Source organism: Chrysochloris asiatica, unplaced genomic scaffold, assembly GCF_000296735.1.
Source record: "Chrysochloris asiatica unplaced genomic scaffold, ChrAsi1.0 scaffold00007, whole genome shotgun sequence".
Classification (NCBI taxonomy): domain Eukaryota; kingdom Metazoa; phylum Chordata; class Mammalia; order Afrosoricida; family Chrysochloridae; genus Chrysochloris; species Chrysochloris asiatica.
This window is the reverse complement of record NW_006408525.1, coordinates 24,924,637-24,950,111: the sequence shown is the minus strand read 5'-3', so window position 1 is coordinate 24,950,111 and position 25,475 is coordinate 24,924,637. Positions and strand designations below refer to the sequence as shown.

At 51.7% G+C, this 25,475-nt stretch overlaps 1 protein-coding gene across 1 annotated transcript; it reads right to left on the bottom strand.

Annotated features, from left to right (window-relative positions):
• Nucleotides 1–818: 818 nt before the first annotated feature.
• ERBB2 (v-erb-b2 avian erythroblastic leukemia viral oncogene homolog 2) lies at nucleotides 819–21,035 on the bottom strand. The gene is made up of 27 exons (XM_006832559.1): nucleotides 20,742–21,035; nucleotides 14,422–14,573; nucleotides 13,198–13,411; nucleotides 12,277–12,411; nucleotides 11,923–11,991; nucleotides 11,694–11,809; nucleotides 11,440–11,581; nucleotides 10,941–11,060; nucleotides 10,694–10,820; nucleotides 8,788–8,861; nucleotides 8,593–8,683; nucleotides 8,181–8,380; nucleotides 7,723–7,855; nucleotides 7,552–7,642; nucleotides 6,772–6,932; nucleotides 5,996–6,043; nucleotides 4,519–4,657; nucleotides 4,318–4,440; nucleotides 3,990–4,088; nucleotides 3,601–3,786; nucleotides 3,297–3,452; nucleotides 3,108–3,183; nucleotides 2,683–2,829; nucleotides 2,091–2,188; nucleotides 1,750–1,938; nucleotides 1,306–1,558; nucleotides 819–1,183 (listed from the first exon to the last, which is right to left on the bottom strand). Exons 1-27 carry the CDS (start codon nucleotides 20,812–20,814, stop codon nucleotides 819–821), a joined length of 3,777 nt encoding a protein of 1,258 aa, XP_006832622.1. The 5' UTR covers nucleotides 20,815–21,035.
• Between the last annotated feature and the right edge of the window lie 4,440 nt (nucleotides 21,036–25,475).

Sequence of the window (25,475 nt, the reverse complement as noted above, 5' to 3'; positions counted from 1 at the left end):
CAGTTTAACCAAGCTCCTCTCTTGAAAAGCTAAGGTAAGGAAAATGGTCCTTCTGTCAACTCTTCTTACCCAGAGGGAGTAATGATCTGGTTATCAAAGGGCTCTTAGAATCCCCAACTCCCCAGATCACCCCCACCCCCAGACAAGCTGAGTGTGAGTTAAGACTAACACAGAGTCACTCCCAGACATAGGCTGGACCTTGGTTGTTTTCCAAAATATATTTGCAAGTGGAAAAGATGGGTGTGGAAAAAGGGGGCATCCCTTCCCCCACCCCCCAGGATCCCCTTCCACAGAACACCCACTCATCCCCTAGGTTCTTATTTTATCTTAAAAAAACAAAAACACAAGTAAAAACAAAGCAAGCACTCTGTACAAGAACTGAGTTCTGGACACAATGCTGTCCCTTCTGCCAGGGTAATAACTCTTGTTCTTAGAAACTCCCTTTCCTCATCCTCTTGAGGCCTCTTTCCATCCGAGACCTGCTTCCAAAGTCCTCCCAAACCAGAGATCTGGAAGAGGGCCAGAGTGGGCTACCACCTCAGGTGAGGAGACTGGCTGTAGCATCTGTTGACCCCTAGGGCCTAAGGCAAAGCTAAAAAAATTTTTTTTTAAATCAAGACTCCTCAGTGCTCCCGACTCTCCCAGCCAGTCTCGGCTGCTTCTCAGCCATCTGGAATGTGGGTATGACGGTTCCTTATTGTGGCAGGCTCCTCTGGTTCCAGAGGGCCCTCTCCTGCTTCATCTTGATGTGACCTGACACCAGGCCTTCCCCACACCCTGAGGGTACAGCAGGGCCTCAGCCAACTTGACCTTTTGGCTCACACTGGCACATCCAGACCCAAGTACTCAGGGTTCTCTGCTGTAGGGGTTCCTTCAAAGGTGCTGGGTGGAGAACCCCGCTCAGAAGGGTCCTGGTCCCAGTAATAGAGATTGTCAAAGGCTGGACTGAAGGCAGAGGAAGTATGAGGGGCAGTCCCGCTCCGGGGTGACAAGTACTCGGGGTTCTCCACAGCACCCCCAAAGGCAAAAATGTCTTTGACAACTCCATTCTTCCCAGGGGAGAGAGTCTTGGGAGAGAGAGTCTTGGGTCTTTCCAGAGGAGCACCAGCAGGGTGGGAAGATGGTAGAGGGACCTCTAGGGGTGAGGGTGGCTGTGGCCGAACCTCGGACTGGTTCACGTACTCTGAAGACAAAAGAAGGGGCACTGTCAGGGAAAGGAACGCAGGTGCCTGCCACTACATTTCCCCACATTGGATGCCCAACTCCCCTGCTCCCAATCTCTCAGCTTGGGCCTGGCCACCATACCGGGCTGCGGGCTGCAGTTCAGGGGGGCAACGTAGCCATCAGTCTCAGATGGGAGAGTTACTGTGGGGTCCTCGCTGTACCGCTGCATTGAACTGGGGTCATGTGGGGAAAGGCTCTGCAGCCCCTTGGTTGTCCCTATTACCAAGTCACCATCAAACACATCGGAGCCAGTCCCTTCTGAGGGAGCCAGTGGTGATCTGGGGGGTTCTTCCTCAGAGGACTCCAGTCCCAGGGTCAGCTCACCACCACCACTCTGAGGACAAGAGAGACACATGCTGGGGGTCATTCATGGATCTGGGATGGGGAGGCCATGAAGGGGAGGTGACAGGGTAGCCACAGGGGTTGGAAGGCAGCAGGACTCCTCCTTAGGGAAATGGGGTCTCCATGAGAGATGGTGGGGTGGGGGAACCACAGGTCCACTACTGTGTGGTCGAGTGTACTGACCCTGGTGGATGAGCTACGGTGCCTACGGTGGCCTGTGCCCCCAGTGCCCAGGGCAGGCTCTGCGCAGAAGAAGCCCTGCTGGGGTACCAGGTATTCCTCAGCATCCACTAGGTCTCCCATGTCATCATCCTCCAGCAGCGAGCGGTAGAAGGTGCTGTCCAAGGGGCTGGCGGGGCCCATCTCCTCATTCTGGGGAGGGTAGACACAGGGTGGCAGTGGAGGCGAAGCTTACCAGCGAGGGAGGTGTGAGTCAAGCAAGGGCAGGGCTTGGAAGCCTGGAACCACCTCCCTTTCTGCCTGTCGGGAGAGTGTGCTCTTCATAGTAGGGATGGTCCCAATACCTGGATAACCACAAAGCGCTGGGGGTCCCTGGCCATTCGGGAGAATTCAGACACCAACTCCCGGAACCGCGGCCGACACTCAGAGTCGATCATCCAACCTGGGGCAGGAGGGAACTCAGCATCTCAGTTCAACCTGTGTTGTCGTCCAACCCCTAAGTCAGTCTGGACAGCCCAGCTACTAGAAGAGACACCAGAGTCTGGAGTCCTTGGGCATCTCTGTTTCCTCAATTTATGTTACATACACGTTTTTCTCTAGCTGGTCCTATAGGGCTCCTCAAGGCTTTTACTGTGAAAGGGAGTCTAGACCCTTTAGAAACCAGTTGCTCTGAAGCCGATTCCCACTCATGGCACCCCCGTGTAAATCAGAATGGAACTCCATTGGGTTTTCAGTGGCTAATTTTTCAGATATAGAGCAGGCTATTCTTCCAAGACACTCTGGGTAGATTCAAACCTCCAACCTTTTAGTTAGCAGCATTAACAGTCTGTACCGCCCAGGGACTCCAGTCCCTTGGAGGCTCCTTTGAATATATCAGCACTGGGTCTTTGGCCCACAGCCCTTCCATCCCCTCCTCCACTCAGCCTAGCCACACACATTTGACCATGATCATGTAGACATCGATGGTGCAGATGGGGGGCTGGGGTAGCCGTTCCCCCTTCTCCAGCAGGTCAGGGATCTCCCGGGCTGGGATTCCATCATAAGGTTTGGCTCCGAAAGTCATCAGTTCCCACACAGTCACACCTGAGGCAGAGATGGAGGTGAAGGTAGGCAGGTCAGAGGGACGTTTAATGGGCAGAGCATCTCAGGCCTGGCACCCTGGGGAAGGAAGGTGTAAGGCCAAGGAGCAGGAGCTACCCCATCTCCCCTCCATTTCTGAGATGTGCACAGACACAGGCAGGAACCAATGCTTGGCATCAAGCTGGGCACCCTCTGCCTTCTCTCCTCCCCCAGTTCTTACCCTGCCACCAGCTTCCCCCCAGGGCCCGGGATCCTCCTCCTGCCCCTCCCTCGCCACACACCATAGCTCCACACATCACTCTGGTGGGTGAACCGTCTGCGGAGAATGGACTCTAAGGCCATCCACTTGATGGGCACCTGGGGAAACAGAGGAAGCCCCTGAACTGAGTGTAGAGCAAGGTGCCATTCTCAGAGTCCTTGCCAGGGCCAGACCCTGGTCCACCCTGCCTCATTGTGCTCCCTGCTCTAACCTTGCCGCCATCTGCATGGTACTCGGTCTCATCAATGTCCAGCAGCCTCGCCAGCCCAAAGTCGGTAATCTTAACATGGTTGGGGCTCTTCACCAGTACGTTCCGGGCAGCCAGGTCTCTGTGCACAAGCCGCACCTCCTCCAGGTAGCTCATTCCCTAGGATTACAGCATCACCCTGGACCTTCTGACAGTGCCGCACCCTGGCCACACTCTCTCAGGGCAATCCCCACCCTAGTCCATCCTGTGTAGAGAGAGAGGCTTGCTCCCAGGGCACCTGCAGAGCCCATGTCCCTGGCGTGTGTACCTTGGCTATCTGCACACACCAGTTCAGCAGATCCTGGGAGCCTAGGCGTCCGCGGTGTTCACGAACATGATCCAGCAGGCAGCCATAGGGCATGAGTTGGGTCACCAGCTGCACTGTGGATGTCAGGCAGATGCCCAGGAGGCGGGACACATATGGGGAGCCCACACCAGCCATCACATATGCCTCCTGCCAGCAAAGGAACACACTGAGATGGTATGGAAGACCACAAAGCCCAATGATCACACTCCCTGCCCTGGGGCCCTAACCCCACCCCACTCCACCCATCAGAAGCTTGCTCCAGGGTTCACAGACCAGGGAACAGTGTCTCCCCAAACCCCAGAGACCACATGAGCAGCCAGGGAGTCTCTTGGATGAGCAGAGTGACTCACATCCAAGATTTCTTTGTTGGCTTTAGGAGATGTGTTTTCTCGCAACACTTTGATGGCCACTGGGATTTTCACATTCTCCCCATCCGGGATCCAGATGCCCTAAACAGAAAGGAGGATGTGAGGCAAGAGGGCCTGCAGTCCTGGGATCATTGCTCAGAACACCCTTCCCTACCGCGGGTGACCTCGCTGTGGGCCTCGTTGCCTTTCACTTTTCCCAAACAGCACCATCCCCAGTAGTCCTATGCTCCCAGCTAACTAACTACCCTGACCCTTCCCCTTGCCCTATCCTCTGGGGTCACCCTTACCAGGCCTTGGCCCCAATCCTAACCTTGTATACCGTGCCAAAAGCTCCAGATCCAAGCACCTTGACCTTCCTCAGCTCAGTCTCCTTCAGGATCCGCATCTGAGCCTGGTTGGGCACCGCCCCACTGGGCGTCAGCGGCTCCACCAGCTGGATGAGGAGTGGTGGTCAGTGCTAGGCTAAGCCATGGTCCCAGGAGCCGCCTGGGAGGCCCGGGGGCCGCCTCACCTCCGTTTCCTGCAGCAGCCTCCGCATCGTGTACTTCCGGATCTTCTGCCTCCGGCGCTTGATTAGGATGCCCAGAAACAGCCCAACGACCATAAACAGCAGGACGCCAACCACAGTGGTGATAATGGACGTGATGTGGCTGGGGGCAGAAGCTAGAGTCATGGATGGGGGACTGGTCTGGGGCAGGAGGGATCACGGGGCTACAGGCTCTGACTCTAAAACCTACCTTGTCTTCCTGCCTGCATAATAAAGCCCAGTCTTCAGAACCCCCTCTACCCACACCTCGGAAGTCTCTGTGGCTCTAGACCAGGATTCTCAAACTCCAGGACATGAGAATCCCAGGGAGCTTGTTAATATGGTTCGGGAGCTCCTCCCCCAGAGATTCTAGTGGCAGTCATGGGTTGGGCCCAGGAATGTGCTGCGCACCAATGACTCTAACATTCCAGCCAAGTTTTCATTCATAGACCATGCTTTTCCACATGCTATTCCTTCTGCCAGGAACACCATTTCCCAATCTTCAAGACTCGGCTCATCCTAGGATACATGTGCATCCCTGGTGTTGACCCAGCATCCTTGACTCCCCTTGCTAAGCACAGAGCCTGGTACAAAGCAGGTCTCTCTCTCATGGATGCTGTCTCAGGAACAAATGATGGCCGAGGGCACATTTCAATCTGTTTCTCCCCACAAAGCCCTCAAAGCTCACACAATCAAAGCCAGCTCTGTGGCAGAGCCTGTGCCTTCCAGATTGGGCCCTAACCTGACTCAGCTTTCACTCCCTTCTCTTTGCTTACTCAATGATCTAGTGTGTCTGCTCACTAGATTTTCACAACCCCTCCTAAATACCTTCCCTTCTTAACCAGGCTAGTTTGCCACTGGAATATAAGACCTGGTTCAAATGGCACTTCCTCTGAAGCTGTCTACCATCCCATCACAGTTCCTCAGTCCCCGCTCAGTGTGGCCATGCAATCTCCTCCCAATCTACCTACATTCTAAGGAGTTAAACTTTGCCTGTGTCCCTCAAGAGATATCAAGAGTGGGATGCTGGGAGTTACTCAACAGTGGGAAGGTTGGGAGTTCTTCCTGTTCCCCAACATCCTGAGCAGGTCTTCAGTGTACTTAGTGAATTGGATTAAAAGGTGTATCAACAGTGGAAGAGTGGGTTGGGAAGGGACGGGTGTCAGATCAAGAGGCCCCCTCCCGACTGTGTACTGAAGACCAGGGGGATGTGGGGGGCAGGCTTGCAGAGTATACCCTTTGGTTGGTTGATGATGCATGGAGGGGATTGTAACCATGGCAATGAGATGATATACGATAGAATGAATGTAAAACTAATGTTCTCCCATGTAAACTACCACATAATTCACAATAAAATATTTAAGAAAAAAAAAAAAAAAAGAGGCCCCCTCCCTGTGGCAGTGATCACCCAGGGTCCAGTGGGCAAGTGAGGGGCAATGTGGGTCCTGAGGACCAAGCCCACCTGGCTCTCTGCTCAGCAGGGCAGCCTTTCTCGTCCAGATCCACACAGCTGTAGGAGAGAGAGTCCTGTCAGCAACGCTGGACCACCCTCCCGTACTCACTGCTGATAAGTTATTCTCCCCATGGACAAAGGCAGAAACGTAATTCACCCTCACCAGGGCTCTTTCCATCCCCCCACAAGGGAACCGTATCCCCTGCTCCCTGGCAGCCCCCCTGTGGTGGGGAGTAAGAAAGGAAACAACCCAGAGGACATCGACCAGGAAACTTAGCTTTTCTATCTGTAAGAGTCCCAGGATAAACTGACACAACGTCTGCAGGACAGGTTGACAATACCCATCAATTAAAGAATGCCCATAACCCAGCAGTTCCACTTCTCAGTCTATGCACTACTGAAAAAGCAACATTCATTTACTTTTATTAGGATAAGCTCTGGACTGCTAATGGCAAGGCGGCAGTTCAAACCCCCCAGTTGCTCTGAGAGAGAAAGATGAAGCTTTTTGCTCCTGGAAAGATTTATATAGCCTTGGAAACCCTATCCAGAGTTGCTCTGACTTGGAATCGACTCAACTGAAGTGAGTTTGGTTTTTTGGTATGGTTTGGTAATATGTTAATTTAAGTTTTTAAATAGTATGTGTTCATTCTGTGATCAGAAAATAATATATATGAAAAATTAAGAGTCGCAGGATAAGCAAAAGTCAAGATGTCCCCATTTTAGAATAAAAGCCCCAGAGAAGCCCTCCCCACCCTGCCTTCCAAAGAAAAGGCCCTGAGACTCACGAGTGGGTACAGTTGTTGGGGCATGTCTGGCACGTGCCCTCCTCATCTGGGAACTTCCAGATGGGCATGAAAGAGAGGTCAGCTTTCACACCGCTGGGGCAACGAGCCACACAGAAGGGAGTATCTTTATAGTGGGCACAGGCCACACACTGGTCAGCCTCCTGGGTGGAGAGGAAGGATGGGGGTTGGGGGTGATACTGACACCCCCAGGTAGCAGGATTCCCTCAGTGCTTCCTCATGGTCACTCAGCAGCGCTCTCCACCCTCTCCTATGTACCCACCACTCCTGCTTACCCCTCAGCCTCCGTGGCCCTCCTCCAAGGGGCTTCAAAGAAAGAATTGGAGGCCAGAGAGGGGAGTGATGCTTAAGGTGTGACAGTGAGGAATAGCAGTAAGGAATTCAGTGCTCAGATATTCGGTTCTTCACAGTGCCCAAGTTGATAATACGAATTGTAATATTCATTTACAGATAACAAAAACAGAGGTTGGAAGCACTGACTAAGTTTGAACCCATATTCTCTGCTGCCCGGACCCACCATCTCTGCATAGCCAGGGCCAAGAGCCAGTCCTCCTTGGGAGCCTTTCACAGTCTAAAGGGCTCCAGGGTCCACCAGCCTCCAACTTTTTCTCCTGCACCTTCCTGCTTTCCAGGTCTAAGCTGGGTGCCCACTGCTGGATGCTGGCAGACTAAAGCACACCCCTCAGCTTCTCGTCACCCTGACACGTGCCTGGCACACACTGCTTCCCTCCACCCAACCCTGGGCCCACCAGAGTGCCTCACCAATCCGAAGCAGGTTTCTGAATCATTCTGGGGCTGACACTCGGGGTGGCATGGCAGACAGTGTCTGTCCTTCACATACTCCCGGGGGAGCCTGGGAGAGGGAACAGGTGTGATGGGTATGGGAGGCACCCTTGGACACCCCTCCAGCCACCCTTCCTCCACCCCGCATACCCCTGCAGAACTCGGCATTCCTCCACGCACTCCTGGCCCCGCAGGTACTGGCTGCAGTTGACACACTGGGTGGGCCCAGGACCCCAGCAGTGACCGTGGGCGCACAGAGGGTAGCAGGTCAGGCCCTCGCCCACTGCAGTGAGGAAGGAGGGGCCAGAGGAGGTGCTTCAGGGAAGGCCCAGGGCCCAGTGAACCAGGGCGGGAGTTGTGGGTGTGGTCTAGGCTGGAGGGGTGGGGACAGGCACTAGGCAATGCAGGGCTAAGAAGAGTTCTGAAGTTCAAGAGGGAAGGTTGCCAAGGTACTACGGCATGGCCCAGCTGGCAGCCAAGCCGAGAGGCCAAGCCAGCCAGTGCTGAATCAAGAATAGTACAGCAGGCATGGGCAGTCTGCACAAGTCCCAGAAAGCACTGCCAGGGGCCCATGGGCATGTTTGTGTGTGCTGGGCTCTCTGTCTTACCGCACTCATCCTCTGGCCGGTTAGCAGTGTGCAGCAGGGCCTGGTGAGGGTTCCGGAAGAGTTGCTCCCAGGGCACCGTGTGCACGAAGCAGAGTTGAGAGTTGTGGTGGATGAGGGCCAAGCCACTGCTCAGCTCCCGCAGTGAGCGCAGCCCCAGCCAGCTGATGTCCAGCCCTTGCAGGGTCAGCGAGTAGGCACCGCTGTGGGAGAAGGGTTGCCCACCTGACCACTCACCCCTTCCCATTGGCAAGGGCAGGCCTCACCTTCCTCCTGTCCCCAGCACACGCCACAAACTCCCATGGAAAGATGCCCCTGGGAAGCAGGTGTGCCCACCAGTGCCCATAGCTACTCAGAGGTCTCCTGGGGTATCCCCTCCCTGAAACCCTCTTCTCCTCCCCGCCCCCATACTCACTCATGCAAAACTCGCCCCCGGATGACTTGAAGGTTCTGGAAGACACTGAGGTCAGGCAGATTGTCCGGCCATGCTGAGATGTACAGGTAACCTATAGGTACAGGGTGAGGCTGGGTATGTGGAGGACAGGGTGAAGACCCCCAAGTTCACACCAGGGGCAGCCAGCTAGAGGGCAAGACACAGAGGGGCACCCACCTGTGATCTCCTCCAGAGTCTCAAACACTCTGAGCTGCTCAGGTTGCAAGGGGGGAATGCTGGAAGTCGGGTCCCTAGAAGGAGGAGTAGGAGTCAGGAGAATTGGAAAGGGGTAGGCATGACCCCCAGAGCTGACCCTGCTGCCAGCTCCCTGCCAGGAATGCCTTCCCTTAAACCCTTTGCCCAGCTGTTCCCTCCTGAACTTCAAAGGCTAGGCCCTAATTTGGCAGGATCTATCAAAACAATATTTATGTCCTTTGATCCAGAAATCCCTCTTCTAGGAATGTGGCCTAGAGAGGCACTGGCCCCAGTTCCCAGATCCAAGGCCAAGGCCAAACAGTCTGTAAGAGCAAAAACTGAAAATGACCTAAACACCCATCAGTCAATAAAGGAGCTGTTAAGTAAAACCCTGACCTATCCAGACTATGGAATAGAAAGAAGTATTTGGAAGTGCTTCATTATGTCCCAAGCATTGCGTGCCAAATATTAACTCATTCAAACTTTATAACTCCGTATGAAGTTGGGATTATAAATGCCCCTATTTTACAGATGAGGCATAATAAGAATAAGAGTAAACCAGGTTACAACCGAGGCAGCTGGTTCCAAGCCTGGGCTCTTGTTGTTAAGTGCCGTCGAGTCAGTTCCGACCCACAGCAACCCTGTACAGGGTTTCCAAAGCTGTAAATCTTTACGGGAGCAGAACGCCTCATCTCTCTCCCGCGGAGCGGCTGGTAGTTTCAAACTGCTGACCTTAAGGTTTGCAGCCAGACTCATAACCACTACGCTACCAGAGCTCCTTGAGCCTGGGCTCCTAGCTGCTACTATTTGTTGCTACCTGCTTCGTAGCTGTTGAAAGAGCAGGGCAGCTTGATATGGGTGGCTATGACCAACTCATCAAAGCGCAATGCCAACACAAGAGGATTCAGGTCACAGAAATTGCTTCCCCAACAGAGCCATTCAGACAACCTGTGTATCTCTGTCCCCATAAATACTCCTTAAGGACACTAACTTAACAATAGTCCCCTCCTATGTTGTTGGTAAGTGCTGTTGAGTTGATTCTGACTTATGGTGGCCCTGTATAGGGTTTCCGAGGCTGTAAATCTGAGGGAGAAGAAATCCTTATTTTTCTCCCATGGAGCAGCTGGTGGGCTCAAACTGCCAACCTTGTGGTTAGCAGTCTAGTGCTTATCCTATGGAGCCACCACACTCCCCAGAAGAGGCACAGCGGTAAAGAAAGTGTTGAAGGGGTATTTTCAAAATCTCTATTTTTACTTAAGTATAATTTACATATAATAAAATACAGATGTTTATAGTTTAATGAGTTTTGACAAGTACATTCATTCACTTGTATCCACCACCCCAATCAATATCTAGAATATTACCCCCACCCTAGAAATGTCCCAGTGTTCCTTTCGAGTCTCCTCACCGTGGGCAACCATTGTTCTGATTTCTATCGCCCGAGAGTGGTTTAGCCAGTTCAAGAGCCTCACGTCGATGCAATCATATAATATGTACTATCTTGCCTCTGGCTTCTTTCGCTCAACAGGTTTCTGAGGCTCGTCCATGTTGTGTGTACCAGTAATTCATTGCTTTTTTATCGATAAGTACACAGATGTTCATTGTATGGCTACACCACTGTTGGTTTATTTATTCCTTCACTGTTTCTAGTTTGGAGCTATTATGAATAAAGCTGCTATGGACTCATGGAGAATTTTACTTTACCTGGATGGTTCATCTCTTTACAAGTACTTGTTCATGGGTGACATGGCATTTATAAAAATAAACTCTCCAAGTTCCTGTACCTCCAGTCCTGCCCCCCAGCTCCTCTGGATTGTTAGCCTAAAACCATCCCCTAGCTCTATGTCTGCCTCCTGCCCATCCTTGGCCTCGTGTGTCCTGTCCTTACCACTCAAAGCTCTCGGGCAGAAATGCCAAGCTCCCAAAGATCTTCTTGCAGCCCGTGAACTCCTTGATGTTGGCACTGGTGACTGCTCTCACCTCCCGCAAGTGCTCCCTGCCCAATCCATAGCACTCTGGGGGGTGGGAAGGGACAACAGGGTGAAGGCACTGATCACATGGGGTGGCAGGAACACAGATTCCAAAGTCCTCTCTGCAGCCTCCTCCTGGGGACCCCGGCGGCAGCAAGTAGGTACCTCGGGCACAGGGCTTGCTGCATTTCTCACACTTCTGGGTCCCATCGTCAGCGGTCACCTCTTGGTTGTTCAGGGGACAGACCAGGGTACAGGAGCCCACATCCGTAGACAGGTAGTTGTCTGAAGAAATGAGGGAAGCTTTGAGCTGTGGCCCTCCATGCCTCAATATGGGCAGTGCCACCATGTCCAGGTACAATAAGATCAAAGTAGTCGCCATGCTCTCACTATGAGCCAGGGGTTGGTCCATTCATGCCTCACAACCTTACATAGAATCCCATTTTACAGTATTGAAAACTAAAGCACAGGGTTGAAGCAAGTCACTGGAGACCATAGTGGTACTTAAGTGGAGGAGCCAGATTAGAACCCAGATAGTCTGGATCTCTCAACCACCCTTACGGTGAGAGTCCAGCCAGAACCCAAAGGTCCACTCCTGTCCCCCATGAGAGGAGGAAGCAGGTTCCCCAGTCCCAGCCCAGTCCCAGGGGATGCTGACACTCACAGGGACAGGTGACCACACAGCTAGCACCAAATGTGTAACGGCCCTCAGGGTTGATCACAGATTCAAAGGTGTCCGTGTTGTAGATGACCAGGGGCGGGCAGTGCAGCTCACAGATGCCGCTGTGGTTGAAGTGGAGACAGGCCTGGGAGGGCAAGCAGTTTTGGTGGTCACTGGGGCAGTATCAGGTGGCAGGTCCTTCTCCCATGTACCTCCTGGGGAGATGAGGCTCAGTGAGCAAGGGCAGAGGCACATACCAGGCAGTCGGAGTGCTTGGGGCCTGTGCAGCCAGCAGCACACTGCTCGTGGCAGCAGTCGGTGGGCAGGGGACCCTTGCATCGGGCGCAGCCACTGGCACAGACGGTACGGGTCACTGTTGGGAATAAGGCAAAAGGCAGGATGAGGGTGGCAGACACTCTCCAGCATCACCTTCTGTAAATATTCCCTGCCCCTGCACCCCAGACTCTGGACCTCAGGAAGACTCACAGCTCTGACAGTCCTTGGAACTTTCTCCCCAGCAGTGGGAGGCTTTACAAGCTGAAGAGCAGGGTCTGCCTGGGGAGAGAAAGAGAGAGAGACCGTGAAAGAGGAAGAGCTACCACGGAGCGAGACCAAACGACGAAAGAGTCACAGAGGGAGCAGATAGGTTTCACAGACAGCAGAGGAGAGAGGGCAGTGAGAACCCTAGAGCCGAAGACACACAGAGAGGGAGCACAGGAGGGAGGAAGGGAGGAAGAGGTGATGGGTGGTGTCAGGGGCTGGGGCTGGGTAAACCAGGAGTTTGGGGCTGAGAGGGCTGTCAGACACTACAGGTGTTGGGGGGTGGGGTGGGGGGCTTACAGGTCCGTGAGTGGTTGGAATCTACCAGCTCCAGGGGCAGCTGGTTGTTCTTATGGAAGATGTCTTTCCACAAAATCGTCTCCTGGTAGCAAAGCTGAGGGTTGCGCATGATCAGGACACCTCCCTTCAGGATCTCTGTGGGGTGGGCAATAATCAGGGTATCCGCTCACCATGTCTTCTTTCAACCCTCCTCTAGGACCGTCCCACCTCTCAAGAGAGAAGCAGGCCACTTATGTAAGCCCCAGGCCCCCGAGGGAACAGGGAAGGGCTCCGGAGAGAGTACATACAGGGATTTTCCTGGGCATTACCTTCAGCACACCCCACACACATTCACAGATTTACAGACAAACAAACTGAGCCCAGGAAGAAGTAAATGTCCTTGTCAGGGTCCAGATGTCCATGTCCTGCTCTTCTTTCCTCTTACTCTGACCCACTCTGACCCTGTGCATACTGCTTAATCATCAAGAGAAACTGGGGGCTCTGAAACCCAGCCTCACCACCAGCTAGCGGCATGACCTGGTATAAGTCGCTTATTCTCTGCAAGTCTCAGTTTTCTCATCTGTAAACTGGGAATAACACCGATGCTTCCCTTGCAGCATTAGAGCAAGACTGAAATGCAATTATGTTTGCAAAATGCCTGGTACCCAGAGCCTTGGGACACTACCAGCTCCAAGGCCACCATGGATAGTTACAAAGGTTGTTTACAACACACATGTACTCAGCCAAGTGGAGGCAAAAACCCAGCCCACGTTTTAATTACCAAGCTGTGACAAACTGACAGACAAGTGGTGGTCCCCAGCTCTGCTCCCATTAACCCAGAGAGAGCACCATTTATAGTTCATACAAAGGTGTCCATGGCTAGCAATGGCCTTGGCCAATTCTCAATGCCCAGGAGAGGGTTTCAATGATAATGATAACCACCTGTGAGGCTTCGCAGCTGCAGCTCCTGCAATCCTCCCGGATTCGTCCCAGTGGCGGGAGTGATACGATCCAGTGGGTCTCCATTGTCCAACACAGCCAAGGCAAATTGATCCTGGAAGAGCTGGGTGCCTCGCACAATGCGCAGCCTATGCAGTGGGACCTGCCTCACTTGGTTGTGGGCGATGAGCACGTAGCCTTGTACCTCCTGGATGTCCTGGGAGGGGACAGAGGGGACAGGGTTGAGGCAGGTCTGAAGCTCCAGGCACTAAGACCTCCTCCTCATTTGAGGATCATGGGCTAGGTTTCCAGACATCCTGAGCAGTTCTATTCTTCAGACATTAAAACAGAGGTCAAGTGTCTTTGCTTTGCTTCACCAGATCCTTGTATGATCTAGAATGATCTTGATGGAGGGAGCAGTTTGCAAAGTGTTAGTAAGAGTCCTGCCCTCTTTGCATTCCAGCTTCCTCATTTGTAAAAGGAAAGGCCTAGACCAGATGATGTCTGAGGTTTAGCGGCCCAAACACCGCAAACACAACCCCACTCCAGGGCGCCATGACCACAGCCCAACATGTTGGTTTCCACTTTGCTCTGTTCAGGACCATTCATATCTATTCCCCTTTGATCTTCACAATGGCCCCTCCATAGGAAGGCAAAGCATGCTGACTGCTCCCGATACACAGACAGGGAAAGTAAAACCCAGTGGAGTGAAGGGCTCGGACCATGTTCACACAGCTCATCAGTTGCAGAACTGGGCCTAGAATGCATACATCTACCACCATCTCTTTCCACTGCTCCAAGTAGGAGAGAATGGATAAGAGACTCGGATAAGAGGAGAGGTGACCATGTTGGCAAGAGAGCAAAAATTTAGCAAAAGAACAGATGCATTCCACCCAAAGAGGTCTATGGCCAGACACATTAGAGAGTGTGTCAACTGATGTTGCAGCAGAATGGATGGGAGTCCGACATCAGAAAGGACTTCCTAGTTGAGGAAACACAAGAAAGAGATATCCTCGTCTGTTGTTGCTGTTAAGTGTCCTCGAGTTGGTTCTGACCCTTAGTGATCCTGTGTAGGGTTTCTAAGGAACAGCTGGTGAGCTTGAACTGCTGACCTTGCAGTTCAAACCAACTTTGTAGTCCAGTTCATTAACCCACAGCGCCACACCTATAAGCAGAGGCTTGGCCCAAATGGAGCAGGGGACTAGCTGAGTTATCCATGGGCCTCACCTGTAGGAAGGAGAGGCTGGCATTGGCAGGCAGGTAGGTGAGCTCCAGGTTACCCTGCACCACCTGACAGTCTTGGTAGAGGTGACGAAGCATGTCCAGGTGGGTCTCGGGGCTGGTGGGGAGCTGCAGCTTCATGTCAGTTCCAGTACACACTGGCAAGAGGGAGGAGACAGGTCAAAGAGCCACCACCTCCTCCACACTCACTCGGGACCCCATGTCCTGCCATCTCACACAGGGAGAACCCCTCCTCCCACGGTGTCCCTTGCACCTGCAGAGTTACCAGCAGAAGAAAGCTTAGGTGTTTGGGGAAAGCAGTTATGGGCGTGGCTGCTTCTAACTAGTCCCATCCTGAGAGCATCCAAGGCACTTGCCTGCCCAGTTCAGGGTGTTGGCTGGCAAAGAGAGCCTCCTTTGTCCCAAAGGCCACAACTCAGGGCCAAGGAGTGAAAATTCCCCAAGAGAGGAGATGAATCATAAATCCTGTGGATACCCCCTTGCCCCTCTTCCAAGCAAACAAACTCAGGGCTATTCTCCCCACCTCATTCCAATACCACCCACATGCCAACTGCCTGGCATGGGATATCCAGTCCCCCAATGCCACCCAGAAAGTAGGAAATGATGGTCAACTGGAGTCACAGCCACTGGGGGCAACGAAAGGCCTAGTCACTGCAGGGACCTTTGGAATTTCCCCAGGCAGAGAAAAGCCCCAGCTACAGACATTCAGACCCAGGCTGAGATCCTGGGTCAAGGTGATGCCTTTTGTGAGGGTTCCTATGCTGGCACCCTCACCTGCCACCTCCTCAAGGCAAGACTCCAGAACCAGCTGGCAGAACTGACGCCAAGAAACTTGTGGCACTAGGACACTACGTCAATCCGGTGTAACTGCCCCAGCACCTACCATCCGCCAAGGGACATCAAGATAAACTGTCATACCTGGTCCACCTGGCCCTAGCCTGGTGTCCCTGGAACCAGAAGTACCCACTGAGATCAGAGATACTGGAGAGGGGTAAACTAAGCTCCTGGTGAGGTGGGCGTTCTGGGCAGTAGCTGGCACTATACCTGTCAGCAGGGGGCAGATTAAAGTGCCCAGTTGAACCCGTTTTTCAGCTCTGGCAAGAAGATGAATCACCTGGTGCGTCTTGCCCGGGAGGGTGTTGGGGGGTGGGAAGGGAAGGTGGGTGGAGGGCACCCTTGGTTACACAGGTACACAGGTGTCTGAGATGCCAAAATTCCTGTTAGACCCCTCCAACAGATGACACTAGACGCATAATGGGGAAGGCATAGTGGCTGGCTTCAAAGTCTAATGCCAGGACCCCTGCTCTCCCAGTAACCTGAAGCCTAAGCTCAAATCTCAGGGGTCCTAAGAGACACCTGCCTCTGAGAGCTGGTAGGACAAACCCCCAGGTTCCTGCCTGAGCTGGTGACCAAGAGCTGGCAGCCTCCTGTAATAGTCAGAGTGGTCTCTATTCTCAGCCCACTGGGCAGAAAAGGAGCAGCAAAGAGGGAGGGAGGAAGTACCCATAAATAGAATTCAAGGGTTCATCCACCTCCCAGACTGAAACGAGAAACTGCCAGGAACCCCCTTTATGTTTCACCCACTGACACCACCTCCTCTGGCCCCTCCCCAAAACTCCCCAGAGAAACAGGAGCCCAGGGTAGCATGCAAGGCCCAAAATAACGCCCTGCTGCTAGGACCTCCCCCAGCCTGGCAGCTTCAGCTGCTTGGAAGGCCCAGCTGTCTCCAGGCCCAGACCCCAGGCCCTGGCCCAAGCCTCAGGGACAGGGACCTGCAGGTCTAGGGCAGGGGTGTCTCCACCCCTTGCAGCCCTCTGCTGCCTCCAAGGGATATAAGCTGTGGCCACCAGGCAATAGAAAAACAACAGCAATGGGAACTGGGAGTCACACGTTCACTTCATGCCCACTTCTGTACCCAGCAGGTACTCTGGGTGGATTCTCATAACATACTTGAGAGGCTGGGTCTGCAAAGAAGGAAACTGAGGCTAGCAAGGGTTAGATTATCCCAAAATCACAAAGCTTGCACACCACAAATGTTAAGATTTAAACCTGGATCTGCCTAACTTTAAATCCCACATTTCTTCCACTAGACCTGACTGCACACACACAAATACACCCCACGCCCTATGCAACGTAAATACACGTCAACTCTACTGGTGCTACGGATAAACATTACAGGACTCTAGGTCTGGCAGCTGAACTGGGCAGGGCAGGAGGATCAGAAATCTGGGAGCCCCGCCCCACTAAGTGAGTCTGTTTACCTGATTTGTGTCTGATTTGATTATGATTAAGATTCTTAAAGTGTTTGCAGACAGGTGGTAAAGTTGGTCCCCTAAGTCCTATTCCCAGGGAGCTAACTGCCCGGGAGAACTTGACCTAATTCCCAGAAAGACTTTTTGACACTTCTCTCCCCTTCCTTCCTACTCCATCTCACATCAATCTCCCCTTTTCCAGTCCTCACAGCCCCCACATCCACCAACCCATAGGGGTAAAAGTCCTAATTCCACACAATGCACTTCTTTATTTCCAGGACTCTCTTGTCCCTCCGGAACCCCAACCTCCAATTCTCCAAGACAAAGACAGTGAGGCAGGACCACTGCAGAGTCAGGACAGAACACAGTGAAAAACTGGATAAACATCAGATGAATGAATGAATTCCAGGTGCCCACCCTGGGTGGGTTCTCTCCTTCCCACCAGCCTCCAACCCCAACTGCTCCTCTTGCTCGCTCTACGGAAACCAACACTCCTTTGGTTTTCACGAAGACTACTGAGACACCTCTGGTAGCGTAGTGGTTACGAATCGGGCTGCGAACCTTAAGGTCAGCGGTTCGAAACTACCAGCCGCTCCGCGGGAGAAAGATGAGGCTTTCTACTCCCGTAAAGATTTACACCCTAGGAAACCCTGTATAGGGTCGCTATGGGTTGGACCCGACTCGATGGCACTTAACAACAACAACAACAACTGAGACACCTACTTGCTCCCAAGGCTCACCTTCCTGTGAGACTTGAGGTCAGAATCCACTCTCATCTCCTCACACATGGAATGCATCAGGTCTAGGTTCAGGATGCTTAGAACAAAACCCTAGCTCTGCCGCTCACCCTGTAACTGTGGACAAGTCCCTAGACCTCTCCCAGGTTCTCCAGGCAGGGGCGACATCATGGTGCCTGCCAGAAGGTAGGCATTCAGTGACTGACTATGTGTTGACCCGAGTGTGGCTTAAGGAGAGGATCATAAAAACAACTCTTACTGTCCTGGAGAGGCTAAAAGAGAGTCAGATAAGATGATGAACTGAAAAGCAATCTGTAAACACACAAGGCTATGTAAACAGAACTGGGACAATACAAACACTAGCTAAAATAATTCCCCACTCCCCTGAGAGCACACACCCCTGACTCTGCCTCAGCTCTCTTCCCAGGGGTGGTGAGAACACGTGGCCTAGCCAGAAATGAAGGTGTACTCTAGAGGGGCTTCTCACAGGCTGAGGGTAGGGAGGGGGGGATCTCTTTCCAGGTCATTCCAGCCCCCAGGGCTACCCTGACCCCTTCATCAGATCCCTCCAGCCCCATCTTTCATTGGTCACGCCAACTGTCTCCCCCTACTCACAGTCCTATTTGTCCCAATGGCCTCTACCCCGATCCTGCTGTCAGTAGGGCAGCCATGGGCTGGAGAGGACTCTGAGGCCAGGTGCATCCTAATAGACAGGGGAGACAGATCCACTTTCTATAGCTAAATGGGTGGGAAGATCACTCACCTAAAAATCAGGGTTGTGTGGTGGCCCCTAAGTCAGGGCTTTGCTCAACCCATCCCTGTTAGATGAAAGTTAAATTCTGCTAAATCTTGATGCCTCCTTATTAGATTCTAAAATGCCTTGGACATTATTGAATAACTGGGAAGTTTTGGATAAGTCACTTAATTTCTTTCAATATCAGTTTTTCTCATCTGAACACCAACTTCAAAGGATTGTTGCAAAGATAAAAGAAACTGTAAGAACTTGGAACATAGGAAACACTTTTTTTTTTTTTAATTAAGGCAAGAGAGGTTAATACAGCAGAAATATGGGAAATCTCAAACTAAAAAAAATATATATATATAAAAGCTGACTTTGGAATCCAATATTGGTTCTCTTTTAACACTTGAGCTTACCTTTCACTTGTTATTGTTTTCTTGAATATTAAAATAAGGGTACTTTCCCTACTTCAATAGTAAAAGGAGAATCCTACTGGAATTAAAATAAGTTTGGCAAGATAAAAACATGTGTTTGCTGCAATTTACAAAACCTTGACCTCTAAGAAAGGATCTCAGCAATATCCTAGCCCCCTGGGCCTTCCCCTACTTCCCCCTCCCACATTCCTGTCCCTGCCCCTTGTCCTGGGATGTAAGAGGGAGGGTGTGCTGTCCTCTGAACCAGTCCCTCCACAATACAGGCAGCAGTGCAGGCTGAGGGTGCCCCAGTCCACAGCACTCCTAAGACCCTCACAATCCAACTCTGCAGCAGCCTGGCTGGCCTCACCCTTCTCAGCAGAACACCAGGGGTGATGACCCCTGCCTGGGAAACAGCTAGGGGAAGAAAGGGGCTCCCCAGAAGAGAAGAACCTCCTTCCTCAGAGAGGTGTGGGGCCACCTGGGCTGTTTACAGGCACTCTGGCTCTGGCACCTTGAGGAAGTTTCTTGAGAGGGCAGAGTTCAGCCAAGCGCCCAAGTCGGCAGGGAGACTGCTGTCTGGCAACACAAAGCCCAGACTACACAACTCAGGAACACCCTAGCATAGACACGCAGCCTCCTACACATGCTGACCCTCCAGCTCCACACAAGCATTATAACACCACCACCCTAGGGCTCCCTGGCCTGTGGAGACCACCCACTAAATTCAGAACACTCTCATTTTGTCCTTCCCACAACTTGGGAAAGCAAGAGTCCAGAGTCCCCTTGTTCAAGGCAGATAATTTCCAATGTGTGGTTGGAGGTCTGTCTGCCTGGGGTCGAGATCTGAGTCCACCACCGCTCATTAAATGGCAGGACTTTACCTGGAAATGCTAGCAGAACTTCTCTTATAGGGTTGTTCTGAGGGTTAAAGTAGGGGAGGCACGCAAAACACCAAAGTACAGTGAGTCCTGGTGGCGCTGTGGTTAATGCGCTGGGCTGCGTTCCAACCCACCAGCTGCTGCAGTCTGCTTCTGTAAACACTACAGCTGAAGCCCTGGGGTGGGGGTGGGGGTAGTTCTACTCTGTCCAATAGGGTCGCCAGGGGTAGGAATCAACTCCATGGCAATGAGTGGGTGGTGGTAGCATCAGCTACATCTTTCGTTGTTGTTAAATGCCGTGGAGCCGATTCCGACACACAGCGACCCTGTATGGTGTTTCCAAGGAGCAACTGGTGAATTTGAACCGCCGACCTGGCGGTCCAGTGCATTATCCCACAGATACACGATCGCTTCTAGCATTATTGCCCCTCTTAGGACACACACTGCTCCCATCTTCCTTTTCTATCCACACACAGCCCACATATCCTGAGGGAAAAAAAAGACAGCTCCCTCGCTCAGCCCTACTGCATTGCCCCCATCTGGGCAGCCCGACTGCTTACGGCCTCTCCAACCTGCTGAGGACTACTCCCTCCCGCGTAACGCTCTCCTTTTATGCTCCTCAACCAGAAATCCCCACCAGCACTCCGCCACCCTGTCCCCACACGGGGCTTAAAGCAACGTTCACAAGCAATCGTCTCCCCCTCCCCCTAGCCCAGACCCCAGGATGAGGCAATTCGGCAGTCAGACCCGCCGCCCTCTGGTTCCAGCTCCGGCTCAACAGGTTGCTCTCCCCACCTCCCCCTCCACACCCCGACCCTGCTTGGAGCTGGAGTAACTCTAGTGAGTGAAGGGGGCGGGGAGGGACAAGGCGGAGGGGACCCCCCAAAGGAATCCAGCCCAGTCCAGTCTGGGGGCGGAGGCTGCCAACTGGAAAAGCTTTGAGAAAGCTGGAAAGGGCTCAGGAAACACACACACTACACGACGCAATCTGCCCTTTGAGGGAAAACTTTCTAAACAATTTTCGAGAACTTTTCTAACAAGTTCTCGGAGCCAGTCTCTTGAACGAAGCTTTTAGATCCGCTTCGATGAAACTGCCCCCCTAGGCCACCTTCTTTAGCCCTTCTCTGCCCGAGGGTCCGGCTGTCCAGAGCGCCCCGACTGTCCCCAAGTTCGGATCCCGAGAGCTCTCGGATTCCTTTCCCCGCCCGCTCAGCTCTTTCTGCGGGGATCCAGGCTGCAGGGACTCCCGTCGCTGCTCCATGCCCTTCCCACCCCAGACCCACCTTGGGTGCCCACGACTCTGGGGGGCAGGAGGGCGAAGAGGAGCCCCCAGCGGCACCAGGCCGCCAGCTCCATGGTGCTCACAGCGGCTCCGGCCCCATGGCTCCGGCTGGACCAGGCTGCGCGGGCGCCGGGTGGGAGGGGGCGGAGGGCAAGCGCTGGGGGTCTGGTCGACACCCTGGGAGCGGCGGGCAGCGGCCTCGGGGTGCTCCTCGTAGCTCCGGTCACTATCGAGCCGAGTTTCAGCTCCACAACTTCATTCTGTACTTCCTCAAGTAAGGCAGCCCTCCTCCTCCTCCTCCAGCTCCTACTCCAGTGATTGGGAGCAAGCGCGCAAGCAGCTTGCCCCCCCCCACCCCCTCCAACTGCATTCCAACAAGTCTCGGGGAGTGGCAACTCCCGGCTCACTTTCTCCCTCTCTCCGCGCAGGCCCGCGAGCGTCCTCCCGGGGCCGGGACGCCTGGGTTCTCTGCAGCTGGTCTCAGAGAACCCCTAAAAGCAGTGACTCTTCTCCTCCCGCAGCCCGGGGCAAATTCTTTAGGGGCCGCCTGCCATCCTTAATGTTCTTTAAGGTCGCCCATTTTATCTTTAAAACATTCCTGACGAGTTTGCGTCCTACACATCACATGGTTGTTTGTTTTCGGAACAAATCAAGGTTTTCCCACTACATCCTCAACTAAAATTGACCGTCAGGGAGGGAAGTATGTTGTATTTAACTTGTGCCTTCTTCCGAAACCCCTTGGAACAACACCTTTTTGAATCTTTTCCCCAGTCTGAAAAACATGAGCCTAAGGAGATGTACAAATGAGGAATGGTGGGCTTTCAAATTGATGGAACCTTCTCAGATCTTGGAAGAATGCTCCTTTTGTTTCTTTATGGGGGCATCTAGTACCTAATTCATTCAAGATAGCCCCTCTGTCCCTTGCCTTTTATTACTCTGCTCAATTCCATCTCCTCACCCTGCATTCCACTTGGACCCCCTGACCCTGTTCCTCAGGCCCAATGGTGGGAGTGGGGTGGGGATGGGGACCAAAGGAAGGCATGTTATTACTGGAAATTCCAACAAAAAGAATGCATGGGACATATTATACTAACAAAGTATTCATAGTTTACCTGAATTCAAATTTAATTGGGTGTCCTTATTTTTATTTGCTAAATCTGGCTAATCTAATTGGCAGACCCCAGTCAAGAAAAAGTCAGAAGCACCGTTGAGGACTAGCTAATGATAGGTACTACTAGCATTTCTTAGGTCAGCAGTTGGAAACTACCAGCTGCTCTGCAGGAGAAAGATGAGACTTTCTGCTCCGGTAAAAATGTACAGCCTCGGAAACCCTGTACAGGGTCGCTATGGGTCGGAACCGACTCCTCGACGGCACTTAACAACAACAACCAGCATTTCTTAAACTGCTGCCATGTGGTTGGCAAGGTTATAAGCAGGCATTCCTACAGTAGAGGATGCTGGTGGGGTGGTGAGCCATATCAGGGGCTCTGGGACCAGAATAATCTGAGTTCCAATTGCTCCCCTCTGCCACATATTAGCTGTGTGATTTTGTGAAAGTGACTGAGTCTATCTGGGTTTCAGTTTGCCCATCTGTAAAATAGGTTCTGTGATAACATCTGGTATGCTATGCTAGAGGTTAAATGAAATAACACTCCTGACGCACTTTGCACCATACTTAGCGTAGAGTAACTGCTCAGTAAATAGTCTCAACAGTGATTATACTGGTCAGATCCAGGGGGAGCCTGAAGCTTATAAACTTTGGGATACTCTGTAAGAAAAGGAAAGTTGTTGTTAGGTATCATTGAATCCGTTTTTGACTCATAGCAACCATATGTACAACAGAATGAAACACTGCCTAGTCTTGTACCATCCTGACAAACATTGTTTGAACCCACTGTTGCAGTCACTGGGTCGGTCCATCTCTCTGGGGGTCTTCTTTGAAGGCCTTCTACTTTACCAAGCATGATGTGCTTTTCCAGGTCCCTCCTAATAATATGTCCGAAGTACATGAGACAATCCTCTCTTCTAAGGGGCATTCTGGCTATAATTTTCCCAAGATAGATTTGTTTGTTCTTCTGACAGCCCATGATACTTTCAATATTCACCAATACCTTAATTCAAAGGCATCAATTTTTCTTCAGTCTTCCTTATTCATTGTTCAACTTTCACATGCATATGAAGCAATTAGTCCTCTAAGTGACATCTTTGCTCTTCAACACTTTAAGGATCTTTTGCAGCAGATTAAAATGAAATCCTTGAATCAGTGTTTTTTCATCTTTTATCATGATGTCTATTGGTCTAGTCATGAGGATTTTTGCTTTCTTTGCTTTGATCTTTATCTTCAAGTACTTCAACTCCTCTTGGCTTTCAGCAAGCAAAGATTGTGTCATCTGCATATCACAGACTGTTAATGGGCCTTCTCCAATCCTGATGTCATGCTCTTCTTCAAACAGTCCTGGTTCTCAGATTATTTTCTCAGCACACAGATTGAATAAGTATGGTAAAAGAATACAACCCTGACACACACCTTTCCTAATTTTAAGCCATGCAATATCCCCTTGTTCTGTTCGAATGACTGCCTCTTGGTCTATGTACAGGTTCTGCATGAGCACAATTAAATGCTCTAGAATTTTCATTCTTTGCAATGGTACTCATTGTTTGTTAGGATTCACACAGCTGAATGCCTTTGCGTAGTCAATAAAACACAAGTAAACACCTTTCTGGTATTTTCTGCTTTCAGCCCAAATCGGTCTGACATCATCAATGATGTCCTCTTCTGAATCTGGCATGAACTTCCTGTAGCTCTCTGTCAAGGTACTTCTGCAACTCTTTTTTGAATCCTCTTCAGCGAAATGTTGCTTGTGTACGATATTAATTATATTTTTCAATAATTTCCACATTCGGTAGGGTTCACCTTTCTTTGGAATACATAACAGAATCCATTAGAAGAGTTGTAAAATCAATTGAGACCACCAAGATCAGTTTTTTAAGAAAAATAGAATCATAAACATCTGAGAGCATCACATGTGTAGTAAGATAAGTGTGTTCTTGTATGTGTATCACAGATAGTGATGTAAAACAAATTTATTCTTTAGTAGCAAATGTTTGAGAAACCTGCTGTGCATGGGGACACAGCCACCCTTCAAGATGGGCATCCAAATCCCTATTTTGTCTAGAGTTAGGATTAAGAAAACAGGCTCAAAAGAGTTCAGCAATTTCCCCAGAACTATCTTGGGGCTAACTGGGGAAAAGTTGTACATCCAGCAAAACCAGCCCCTCACCTCTATCCCATCATTCAGTCTTGTGAAAGTGTCTCTCCGCCCTTCTTAGTTACCATATTACATTAGTTATCAAATGCTGCTGTAACAGAATACCGCAAGTGGATGGCTTCAACAAATAGAAATCTATTTTCTCAGTTTAGGAGGCTAGAAGGCTGAATTAATTCAAGGTACCAGCTCTAGAGAAAGACTTTCTCTGTAGGCTCAGGAGGAAGGTTCTGGCCTCTTCTGAGCTTCTCTCCTGGGCAACCATTTGTCTTAGCATTTCTCTTATCCCATCTCTGTTTGATGGCATGCTTATTTAATCTCTTTGATATCCCAAAAGAGGTCCATTCAAAATACATGCTCTACCCAATTCCTACTTGTTGTTGTTGTTGTTAAGTGCCGTCAAGTCGGTTCCGACCCATAGCGACCCTGTACAGGGTTTCCGAGGGTGTAAATCCTACTACATTAACATAAATAACCCATTCCCAAGGGGGGTTATAACCACAGGCAGAGAGAGTAGGATTTACAACACATATTTTAGGGGAACACAGTTCAATCCATAACCCTCATCAAGGGCTTGCACCTGGGTGAGTGCACATGTGGCTTTCCAGAAACTATCCGGATGTTAGGGTCAAGATCCTTCTCCCCACCACCACCCCACCTCAGGTTAAGGAAGGGGTCATCCAGTCAGAAAAGCTGCCATCTTGTCCTAGACCACGGTCCTTGAAGCACGAGCAGAGACAGTGTAATGGGTCCCATTTCACAAAAGGGAAATCCGGAAGATTCCTAGAGGTAAAGCAACTTGTCCAAGGTCACAGAGAAGAGCTGGGAACTGAACCTAGTCTTTAGAGTCACGGCTTTGTTTTGAACTCTTAACCTCAAGAGCCTGGACCCACCCTCTAGCCCAGACTCCTGCAAGAGAGCTGGAGGAGACTACTCCAAGATGTCTGTAGCTTGCTTCGCTCCACAGCAAGGCCACCCTCTCAGCACCCGGACCCCAGGGAGAGGGAGAAACCAGGCTCAGAGACAAAGCTCAGTCTCAGTGGGCTGCGCAGAGAAGGCGGAGCCAGAGGAGTGGGGGCAGGGGAGGAGCTGGGGTCAGAACTCACGCCCCGGGGAGGAGGCTCGAGAGGGGCCAAATCTCTCAAAGAGAATGAGCCCTTTCAGAACCGGGAAGGAAGGGGAAAAAACCTTGTCTGCTACTTGACAAGAGGAGAGGAAGGGGGGGGCAGGAGGGGCGCTGCTGATTGGATTCCCCCTCACTGTCCCTCTAGCCGTGCCTGGCAGGAGAGCCAAGGAAAGAGGATGTCTGAGGGACAAAGAGCTAGAGGGATTGTTTCAGCCTAGGAGCAGGGGGCGGGATTGTTGAAGGAGTAAGAGAGTCCAGGAGAAATTTAATTAGGGGCCTAGGAAGAAGGAGACTGGGGTTCAGAGGAAAGGTGACCGGTGACCGCAGGACAAAGGGGAGCAAG

What these genes read in the sequence shown, in the direction of transcription:
- ERBB2 (XM_006832559.1), bottom strand. Translation starts at nt 20,814, where the DNA reads ATGGAGCTGGCGGCCTGGTGCCGCTGGGGGCTCCTCTTCGCCCTCCTG. An exon ending in CAGCAAGCCCTGTGCCCGAG is followed by an intron (nt 10,821 to 10,940) that starts GTACCTACTTGC and finishes CCCACCCCCCAG; the next exon opens with AGTGCTATGGATTGGGCAGG. An exon ending in GGTGTGTGCAGATAGCCAAG is followed by an intron (nt 3,453 to 3,600) that starts GTACACACGCCA and finishes CTGTAATCCTAG; the next exon opens with GGAATGAGCTACCTGGAGGA.